Below are 11249 nucleotides of genomic sequence, written 5' to 3' on the forward strand. Positions count from 1 at the left end.
AAGCAGACGTACGTGTGTGAGACGACTTGTTTACAGCCAGTCAGACAGCTCTCTATCAGCTGCTCGATATACTGAATCAGCCAAATGAAATAAATGTAACTAACACGTTTATCTACATGTGTTGATGAAAAATGAATTAGTTATATACATGGAGAAAATGGGTACATGTGACTTTAAGAATTCAACATCATCGCCAGCCACCAATGAGGGAAGTCCCTCGGTTGCTTAACAACAGAGCCCAAACATAGCAACCAGGCTCTTTGAAAACTAGCTTAGCTATTTATTGATATTGGTTTCTGGCTAATTGTTCCTTCCCCGCGATGGCTGAAATCAGGATGTGTGAGCCGTTTGAGCTCTTTAACCTCCTCAACCAGTGCAGCTCAGTGTTAAGGCTGGCAGAGATCAACTTCCTCTGTTTGATTGGTGGGAAATGGACTCCTACGCTAGCTCAGTTTGTAATGCTGGAGTCTCTGAACACTTGATATGAGTTGGATTTTGCTTGATTGCTCTGCTTTAATTGAATTTACCTTTTAGTTGTTATGTACTTGTGTGTTTTATGTCTCCATTCTAGATGCTGGAGAAACCTATAACTACAGATTGAGTCACATCATGACAGCTAAAAATGCCAAAATGGTATGGAAGTCATCGTATGCACAGTGATTCCTGTCTGTCTGTCCAAACAGTCTGTGTCTGATTGGTACAAATAAGTGTAATTGGGCAGAAGGTTGGTTGCTGTAAAATGTCGTAAGAAATCTGCGCTTAGCAAATGGTTAAAACAAGCATTAGTATTATCGCTCATAGTGTTTAAATTTAAAGCACCTCTCATGGCCTTGAACTGTCCAGACTAAATAGTGCGCGGAGAGTTATTTGCAACCATTTTTGTTTTAAAAAAGGAGCAAGGGGAATGAATATAGTTTGTTTTGTAAAGAATAGGATGTGTTACTAAATATTATAAAGTTGTTTAACACAACAGTACAGTAGACAACAAAAAACAGTATGTGTGAATAAAATATATATTTTACAAAAGGATCCAAGAGAAGTAGAGATCGTTGTTACGATATGTAACGGGGTTTCTAAACAAACAAACTAAAATACAAGCCTTGCAGTGCAGCTTCATTTCTTCTCATTTTGTTGCGTCAAGTATATCAAAACCTTCTGTGTGCCTCTTTCCAGGGTTCAGAGAGTACGTTTCTCCTGCCAGAGGCTGTGGAGGTTGACAGTATGCAGCACGTGGTGGTATATGACAGCAACACAAGATTTTTACATCAACAAGGTAACTGGACATGTTTCTTTAAAGGAGCACTGGGGCATCTGTATTTTCCACGACCCGCCTAAACGAGTACTACTAAGCTAGTAGTTCTCTTCAGGCAGTGCTTCCAGTGTGCATTTCAGCCTCTAATATGTACATTGATGTTCATCAGTTTGCTTCTGAATGTGATTGCAGACAGAGCGGTTAAATGTGCCCAGGAACTGGCCAAAGCTAGCCTCTGTCCGGTCCACATAGTGAAAGGAGGCTTTCAGAGGTTCTCAGCTCTGTACCCTTTTTTATGCACTGAGAAAATCATCTACACCATCATGGTAAGACAAAACGCACCTGATACACCTGGGGGCTTTGTACACACATGTTGAAGTCCGTGGGGGTTATTTCAATCAAGTCTTATTGAGTTTAATTTTGATACAATTTAGTATATTTCTGGACTTTCTCAGGAGCTGGAAAACCTGCAGCCCTATCCAGTGGAGATCATAACGCTGCTGTACATGGGTGATGAGAAACAAAGCATGGACTCCAGCATCCTCAAAGACCTGAAAGTCAGAGCTGTCATCGACATCTCGGAGAGTAACACTCTGGAGTAAGACAGGATCGGATGTTTGAAATATCATTAGAGCAAACTCTGAGTATCATGGTTGTTCAATTTGTTCTGAATTTCTTTTCGGTCCAGATCCATAAATGGGAACCAGACCGTCACTAAGGTCCCTGTGGCTGACTCAGTGATGTCTGATTTATATTCAAGTCTTAAAAGGATTTGCAGTCTTATTGGTAAGTTGTGATTTACTTAATCAAATCCTTTATTCTACAATCGGTGAACATACGCAAATATTTGTACCAGCAAGTGATTGATTTGATGTTAATGGAAAATCTAAATGCATCAAATGAAAATCTGAATTTGTTTTTCAGTGGGGGGAGTTGTAGTTGCTATTAGTGTACATGGATTGGCTTGATGCTGCAGAGGTTTTGTGTTTACATAAATCTATCCTCTTGTTTTCAGGTTCACACATCAACATGGGCTCTTGTGTCCTGATAGTTTCCAGGAACGGCAGAAGCCGCTGCAGTGCTGTCGCCATTGCCTTTCTCATGCACCACCTCAAATACACACTGGAGGCAAGTGGGGTTCATTCAGTTTGGTATTAGACTGTGCTGACTGCAGTAGGTGCTGTGCAAATTGTAGTCCTGTAGTTCTCTGCTAAGAGTGTCTTCAAATGCATTTAAGTGCTTTTGTTCCAAATCAGGATAAGAGGCAGAGCATTTTTCAAAGCCCCGGACATGCAACCAGTCAGCATCTTGTTTGTTACGTAAAAAAGACAATTTGTGTTTAATACATGCAAAACAAAAAGTGAAAGTGATTTTACTGCTGGCTCCAGTTTAGCACACAGATGTGAGAGCGGTATCAATCTTCTCAAAAGGACAAAGTCTTTGCACACACAGGCATGAGATATTGATCATGGAAACAGAGCATATGCATATGAAATATAACATAATATTTGCAGTATATAGAATTTTATTGGTGTGACTTATTTTTCAGGAGGCCTGGAAGTACGTGCTCAAATGTAAACCCAACATGAGGCCAAACACAGGGTTTCTACAGCAGCTGTCTGACTGGGAGCTTCACGTCATGGGAACGAAAGTGACTGACATCTCTGCACCTAATTTTTAACAAAGGATGATGTCATGTTATTTTGTAGGTGAAATTAAGGGGAAAGAGGTTGTGTATCTGGTCCAGATAACCCATAAATAAACCCTTATGATGGAAGGTAATATAGCTCAAAATAAAAGACAGAAGATTGGACAGTGACATCTAGTGGGGTTTGTTTGTACTTAAAACTTCTTTGAACGTCTTCTCCTGTTTTGTATTCATAAACAAAGTTATTTATGGAAAAATGTTATTTAGTGCCATTTAAATGTCATTAGCTGCAGTCCAGTCCTTACATGGCTCTGCTAGAAGTGCTTACAATATAGGGTATAGGTTCCACCCTCTAGAGTTACGCAACATCAGCTCTAAAAATACAGCCCACATGCCAATCAGAGATAAATATATTGCGCTGAAACTTTCCTGGCAAGGGACAGAGAACCGACAACACCCATGTCACTGAAATGTCTTTATTTCTATAATGGGGTGCTGCAGTCAGGGTCATAGTTTGGAGTTATATGACTAAACCCTGCAAATAAAACTATAAGAGATAATATTTCTACACTCAAAGCAAAATGTTTTGAAATCACATAAGCGGGTGTTTAAAGGTCTTGGTGGTGATTGGCTGAAACGGGGAACCAAAGTCTTAGAGCTCACCAACATGCCATCTGATTGGCAACCAGTTGCAAATATGCACGTCTAACGCGCACGACGCATGCAGGAATGGATGTGGAGTTTTGTAAAGGGTGTTATCGTTAGCTAGGATAAAACCGGACGTTTTTACGAGGCCTTAAAAAATAAAAGCATAAACGTCTTTTAGTCAACATTTACATCTGGAGTATACTTTTGAGACACACGAGAGAGGCTGAATGTTTGTATTGTTCCGATAATTGCAGCTTACTTATGACATTGACTCTAAAAGGAGAGGCTAACGTTTTAGCTAACTCCTTTAGCTAACTCCTCAATAGTTTTATTTGGTCTAATTTATAAAGTTTAACACAGTGCGCAGTCTCCTGATTTATAGATTGGGCCTATTGTGAATTGGGTTGCAATAGTATGTCTTTTGTTTTTTTAAACGGTCCCCCAGAAAAACAGTTTCATAAATTACTTGTTGGTATAATTTTGTATTATTAATCTGAATTTGTAAAGGAACTAATGTCTATTTTTTTTTTTAAGTACAAGTAGTGGAGTAGAGAATTAGCAGAAAATGAAATTACTTGAAGTAAAGTACAAGTACCTCTACATTTTACTAAAGTATAGTCTACAGTAATTGAGTGAATGTGTTTGCTTTCCACCGCTGTCAAAAACAACTTTCACACTTTTAAAACGCAAGTAAACTAAAAGAACAGTCATTTTCTGGCCCTATATCTTCCTAAAATAGAAACAGAAATAATCAGGGAGTAATCATAAAGTTTACCGGGAAATGGCCCCTCATCTCCAACTCCAACTGTAGCCCCACCTCAGGCTTTTATCGTGAAGGGCACTACAGGAAGTAGGTTTATCTTTTTGACACTGACAGCAGCACAACTGTTGCACAGCAGAGGTTGAATGTTAACCCAGCACCAGGAGGAATTGTTTTTTCCTAATGTCAGTGTAGAAAATGTTGTTCAATCCAACGGGTTTCACCGAATGCTTGCGCGAATGGGAGGATTTAGAGAAGAACCACCAACAAATGCAGGTGAGTCACACGGCAGCGACACTTTCCTCAGCTGCACCCAGGGGAGTGAGCCCTGCTCAGGGGAACAGTGGCGCGGTAAGGTGGGAGGTGGTGACAGTGGGATCATGCTACTTGTAGACTTCTACAACTCCACCAATGTTACATTTCAGAGGTAAACAAAAGTACTTTTTACTCCACTAGCTACATATATGTGTCCAATATTCGGGTGCTGCCCTCCACGTGATCACTGTGACCACACAGCTAATTGTGCTGCAACTTGTCACCGTAGGTCACATGCGTAGTGGACAACAATAAGCCTTTTTCTATGCATATACCTAACAACAGTCCCACCATTCATAAATAACACGCACTGACGGGATTAAATCCGTGGGGAGAAAGAGGTAGTTTATGAGTGTAAGTCTCAATACAATAAAGTCAGGTGACAAAAGACAAAACAATAACAAAAAATATGATCGAGCTGCATCCTTATTAATCATTGTGCATTGATTATATTCACTCGTTTTGAAGTATAAGAGCAGAAATAGCGAAAAGTACATTTTGTATGTTTTGGCTTTTGATTGGATTTATAGAGATTAACCCACTTTTAAACTTTTAAAAGCAAGGGTAGATGGTTTTCTTAAAGTTTTAAAAGCATTGTTTTGGTGCTTGTATAGAAGTAAATAATATACAAGTTGATTGGTTTACTTCTTCCTTTGGTGTTAAACAAGGTCATGTTCCTTCTCCTCTCCTGTTTGCAAGATATGGAAATGACTTTGTTCTTGAAATTGAGGAACTTGATTTCAGTGTTTGTGTGTACACAGATGCTATTGCTCTGCCGGTTAAATCTGATAATGATTTACAACATCGTCAATAAATCATAGTATGACAGAAATTGTTTATTTCAGGAAGAAAAGGTATTCCAAGAATTGGGAAAGATTGTTTTTTTGGGGAAGGTAAGTAAGACTGTACAAAGGGGAATGATGAGACTGTGGAATCGTTTGCTTAATTTGTCAATAAAGGGTCAGTAAGAAGAGTAAAGCGTGGATTCTTCATGGGCTACAGAACTTTGAATGATTATGATTCTTGTAAGCCTGTTTGGACATATTATTTATGCATGACGCAATAATGAAAAACATTCTGGTATTTTGCCTCTGTTACCCCAATATCAACATCTATTCTGGCTTCTTTATGTGACAACAGGTTTCCAAACAGTATTTTGAATTTAAATGTGTAAAAAATGTAAACATTGGCACTGCACAACACAACTTTGTGTATTCCTTTTTTTTTTCCCCTTCAGGACACCCATCGTTTATACAAACAGAAACTTGAGGAAGTGGCGAAACTGCAAGACAACTGCTCCGGTGCCATAGCTCGCCAGAGGAAGAAACTGAAAGAGCTCACTGCGTCACTAGAAGAGTAAGTATTGATCAGAGATTCATTGAGGAGAATTTGTTGGGAGTATTTGTGCATTCTTCTCAGCCAGAACCTAAAGGGCTCCGATAATGTATCTGATATGCTTCTTTGAGTTCATTCAAAATCTGGCAATAGTTTATTTTTGGCAATTTCTTTTTTTTCTGAATACCCTGATATACTTTATGTATGTAGGCGAGTCTGTGCTGTGTTATAACCATGTCATAATGTTTTTCTTCCATTTTTAGATGCAAAGAAAATCATCCAACCCCCAAATTAAATCCAGAGGACGTGGATGCCATCGCTGAAATGGAGGACTCCATCAAAGAGAGAACGGATACTTTCTCTGAGATGGAGGCTTTTCTGCCAAAGAAGAACGGGTGTGATTTTGTCATATGATTTACTGCGTGTACTTGGATGACAAAGAGGAGTTTCACTTTAATTGTCAGTATTTTTTTTCTCCAGCAAACATGGAAAATGTCAAATTGTTCAAAGTAGTTGAAGTAGTAGTAGCATTGTAGTACTAGCATAGTACATTTGTTATACCAGCTAATGAAGCACCACATTTGATTTGAATATATTCACAATATAAAACCACAAAACAGTCACAATATTTCCGATGTCTGCGTTGTGAATGACTGACATCTGTCCCTGTTTAGGTTATACCTCAATCTTGTTTTAGGAAACGTCAACGTAACACTCCTCAACAAACAGTCAAAGTAAGTTGGACGTTCCACTTCTTACAACCCCAAAACAATATCTTTAAAAAAAAGTAAAGTCATGTCAACATCACATTAACATCGTTTCATCGTTTCAGATTTGCCTACAAAGATGAATACGAGAAATTCAAACTGGTCCTCACGGTCATCCTCTTTGTGTTCTCCTTCACATGCCGCTTTTTGTTCAGCTACAGGTAAGAGTTCCCAACACCTTGTTTATGTTTGCAGAAGCTTTCAGCGGGACAGTTTGTGTGATAGACAGAAAAGGAACTACAGTGCTCAACGTTTATCGTGATGAAGGAACATGTCTCATAGTGCAACAATATAGTTAATTTATTGTAACTAAAGGAATGTCCAAACAAAATGATTGATGTATGGACCATTTCCTAATTAAGTCAACAAGATAACTCCTGGTACATGCATGCCAGAGTCTGACTGATACAGGGTTGTGTGTCGTTGTGGATCTTTTCTATTTCTATAGATTTATTAGAGGTCGACTGATTTTTATAAAGGCCTATATAATAATAACAATACTCTGGCCGTGGATTACATCGTTGGAATATGTTCTATTTATTTTAAATGGGTGCCGTGATGTTCTGTGGTTTATGACTGCCCGGGATTACTTCTGTTACATGGCTGGATTATTTGGAAAAGAACGTCAAAGAAATCACTCAAAGTTACAGTAACAGTTGAGTGATTTCTCTTCCTCCCCGTCTGCTTGTCTTGTATCGTGTCCAAAGAGCTCATAGTTTCATCATATATTCGAGGGAATACATTTATATTTTTATTATAATAAACTGAATATGTGTGTATGTAGTTAAGTCTCTCCAAATAGATGAATGAGTGAGTTTGTTGAATGACGTCCTATATGTAATTCTGGTTGTGTTTAACTTCTTTATGTGCCTTTTTTCTGTTTTTGTTTCAGAGCCCTAGATGCCCTGTTCAACTTCCTGTTGGTGTGGTACTACTGCACACTCACCATCCGGGAGAGTGTCCTCATCAGCAACGGCTCACGGTCAGCGACAAATTTACTATATTTACTGTTTTTTATTATAATGATAACTAGAAAAGTGCAGATTTTCACCAGGCGTGTCTGCTACGACCACTGCTGTAATGTTTGATTGAATAAATACAAACCACAATTGCCCCCCCTGTCCAGGCCGCAAAGGCATCAGACCTGTGTTTCACCCATGTAACAGATGTTCACTGTGTAACTGTGCTCCCTCTGAACACAAACCATCATTAGCTCTATTAGCAAACTGCTAACAGCTATCTCTCCTCCGACAAACATAAGAAGATGCGATCCATACAGGCGCAAATAAGCACAAATGATATACGGCCGATGGGTCCAGCGGTATGCCAGATTAGTCGTGGACAGACGCTACACCGAGCATCGCATCCTGTTGGTCTAGCAGTTCTACGTACAGTCCTGTTCAGTTTCAGTCCTCCGTGTTGTTTCAGGATCAAAGGTTGGTGGGTTTTCCATCACTATGTGTCAACCTTCCAGTCAGGAGTCATGCTCACTTGGTGAGTGATGTTATCCACTTTGGGTTTTTTACGCTATCACCAAACCTGTACAAAATATAATGATACATTGGCTTTTGTGACTTTCAGCTTAAATGTGATAAATGTTTTGGTTTGTGCTCCATTCTAACCAGATGTGTTTGTTGGCAGGCCCGAAGGCGCTCTCTACCAGATGTTTAGGAATCAGTTCCTAACAAACTGTCTATACCAAAGTAAGAGATTCAAACTGTGTCATGACTTTTTTATTTTTTTGCAAACCGTTTATATATACAAAATAACTTCTAAGTATAAAGATGCTCTAAGTATAAAGATACTCTACATGTCCTCAGACATGTAGAGTACTCCTCTCAGACATCTGACTAGGCACAATCAAGCTTTTGCAGCAGGAGAATACAAACCTTTGAACGGTTGAAATGTACAAGGCTTGGACCAAAAGATGGAAAGATACCATCAGTTTTAAAAGGAGAGCAGGTGTTGTGTGTAGTATCAAGTGTGGACACACAATGTGTCTGTTCTCTGAGACGAAAAACATTCTGTATTTATTTTAAGTGATATATTGGCCATCAATTATCAACTTCCTTTATTGTTCTCTGTTCTGTTTGCAATGTAGGCTTTGTCCAGTTTCTCCAGTACTACTACCAGAGTGGCTGTTTGTACAGACTCCGAGCTCTGGGAGAAAAACACAACATGGATGTTACAGTCGGTGAGTGCACTCCGAACCGCCGTCAGTCACCAGCTTGTGAGTTTATGTTTGTTATAAATGACTGAAATAATTCAAGAAGAAGGGGCACACATGATCCTGCTAGGAAATTTGATACAGACATTCATTTTTCTGAGATGATGAATCAGAATGATCTTGGAGTTTCTCTGACTTCATATCATACATTTAGCTCTCTGCCAAGTACAGCCTCACAGGCTGTAGACTCTTGTTCACTGCACAATGTTTTCGCTCAGTACAGATGTTGGTCACCATTCTTTTTTTATTTATTTCAAAGGGACCCTTGTCAAAAAAATTAATAATATTTCTTGATTCCAATAATCATAATCATAATAATGATTTCATTTCTCGAATGTCTACTTTACATATGGGTCATGATCATCCTCTATTGATAATGATATATTCCTCTCCTCTCCTGGTGTTCAGAGGGTTTCCAGTCCTGGATGTGGAGAGGACTGACCTTCCTGCTTCCTTTCTTGTTCTTTGGTCATGTGAGTAGCTTCTCTCGTAGTAGTGCTCACTGCCTAATTACATCTAGGGCTCATTAATTAGCATTTTATAAACCAAACACATGTTGATATTAATCATTGCCTGTTCTGAAGATTAAAAACTGCTGAAAAAAAGTCTGTGTGAACATCTCAGTTTAGAAATACCAAATTAAAAACGTGGACGTTTTTTTTACTTTTATGAGGGTTGACTGTTGACTGTTTCCTCCTCTGACAGTTCTGGCAGCTCTACAACAGCATAACACTGTTCAGGATGTTTCAGCTCCCGGAGTGTAAAGAGTGGCAGGTTTGTACACCGGAGAGATTTTACGTTCTCTTGTTTATTTACTCGCAGAAATATCATACCAGTTCTTCTTGGAGTCATAGATCCCATTCTTGTCAGTAATGGAAGAATGGCTCATATCTATTGAGGATAAACGTCCAGAAATCTGTTTTAGAAATCAGAAATGGGCCCTATGACTTTGTCATAATCATCAGATTCAGATTTTTTTCTTTTGTAAAAATACTCCCAACTACTATCTGTACAGTGCAAACACAGGAACAGCTCAGAGTCAAAGCAGTATGAGTTTTTCCTCAGACAATATCCAAGTTTTCTTCTCGTATATTCTTGAGTTTTTTTACTGACATAGGCCCTAATATAGTTGTGCAAACTTCTCCAATTGCATGCACAACCGTCATTGTGCAACATGGCCCTATCGGAGCTATGATGTTACGTTATGTTTTTCTTTTTATATCACAAGCACTTACGACCAACTTTACAAAAACACACATCCTGCATTTTTTTTTAAAAGAAAAATTCCGGCTTGTATTTTCCACCTTCCACCAGTAACAATCACAGGTTTTATTTAGACTTTAAGGAGACTGAACAACTTCTGGTATAAATCCTGAATGCAGATTATTAATTAGATATTTTGGTGAAGTAAACATTAAAGTGAAGTAAATATTGAAGAAGTAAATATTTTCTAAAAGTTCGATGAAAATGTCTTCTTCTGAGCTTCCTTTTTTTCTTTTCTTTTTTCTTGCTGTGGTGCAGGTTGTGATGTGCTGCTGCTCTTACGTGGTGCTCTTCATGGGAAACTTCTTCACCACACTGGGAGTGGTTTACCAGAAGTACATGAACAACCAGGACAAGTCCAAGATCTTATAAGGAAGAGAAAAACCAAAAAACCCTCCTGTTTGTGTTACCATTAGCTCTAATATTCTCCTTAGAGCTCTTTATCGATGGCATAATTGTTGTCCTTGTGGACCATTTACATGTACTGCTACTGTTAGCAATATCCTTTTAAATTCATTTTTAAAGTGCAATATGTTTTACGGGTAGGTCATAGATATTATCTCATTGACCTGTCAATAAAATACACCGTAAGGATGTTTCAGCAGGATTTTCTGTCATAGAATTGTACAACTCCGATTAGGAAATGTTACTGAATATGGAAATAACGAAGCTATTTGCATCATGATCATTTGGAGAAAACTATATTTTGTTTCTCAGCAGCTGCACTGTATTTTATTCTTACAAAAAGTGCCAATAAAACACTCCAAGCCCCCGTGTGTTTTTGTTTTTACTGCCACTATTTAAGGTTACGAGATCTCCTAATCTACATCTGTATCTATAATGTGTCTTTAGTATAGCCTCATCCTAACTCACTGTTGAGGTGTATTTCCTGCCTACATTGTCTCACTTTACGTTTCGAAGTACATTTAAAGAATAGTTACACGATTTAAAAGAATACTTCACCCCCAAAATGATCATTTGTGTATCATTTACTTACCGTGTGTTACCTTGAATTCTTGGGGGGAAAAAAGTTA

General features: G+C 38.5%; 2 protein-coding genes across 2 annotated transcripts; both read left to right on the forward strand.

Moving 5' to 3' along the window:
- Window positions 1-320: 320 nt before the first annotated feature.
- Window positions 321-2933, forward strand: styxl1 (serine/threonine/tyrosine interacting-like 1; the record flags this gene model as incomplete). The annotated part of the gene is made up of 8 exons (XM_079172187.1): window positions 321-423; window positions 572-633; window positions 1174-1273; window positions 1445-1578; window positions 1708-1850; window positions 1941-2038; window positions 2268-2380; window positions 2802-2933. 8 exons carry the CDS (start codon window positions 321-323, stop codon window positions 2931-2933), a joined length of 885 nt encoding a protein of 294 aa, XP_079028313.1.
- A 1506-nt stretch (window positions 2934-4439) lies between these two features.
- LOC306705522 (transmembrane protein 120A-A-like) lies at window positions 4440-10982 on the forward strand. The gene is made up of 12 exons (XM_079172297.1): window positions 4440-4584; window positions 5861-5979; window positions 6222-6353; window positions 6633-6692; window positions 6791-6886; window positions 7618-7707; window positions 8154-8219; window positions 8367-8428; window positions 8827-8919; window positions 9361-9425; window positions 9658-9726; window positions 10474-10982. Exons 1-12 carry the CDS (start codon window positions 4507-4509, stop codon window positions 10585-10587), a joined length of 1044 nt encoding a protein of 347 aa, XP_079028423.1. The 5' UTR covers window positions 4440-4506; the 3' UTR covers window positions 10588-10982.
- The last annotated feature ends 267 nt before the right edge of the window (window positions 10983-11249 follow it).

This window comes from Pholis gunnellus (assembly GCF_910591455.1).
Source record: "Pholis gunnellus genome assembly, chromosome: 13".
Taxonomy (NCBI): Eukaryota; Metazoa; Chordata; class Actinopteri; order Perciformes; family Pholidae; genus Pholis; species Pholis gunnellus.

What these genes read in the sequence shown, in the direction of transcription:
- LOC306705522 (XM_079172297.1), top strand. Translation starts at nt 4,507, where the DNA reads ATGTTGTTCAATCCAACGGGTTTCACCGAATGCTTGCGCGAATGGGAG. An exon ending in CTCACTGCGTCACTAGAAGA is followed by an intron (nt 5,980 to 6,221) that starts GTAAGTATTGAT and finishes TTCCATTTTTAG; the next exon opens with ATGCAAAGAAAATCATCCAA. An exon ending in CGCTTTTTGTTCAGCTACAG is followed by an intron (nt 6,887 to 7,617) that starts GTAAGAGTTCCC and finishes TTTTTGTTTCAG; the next exon opens with AGCCCTAGATGCCCTGTTCA.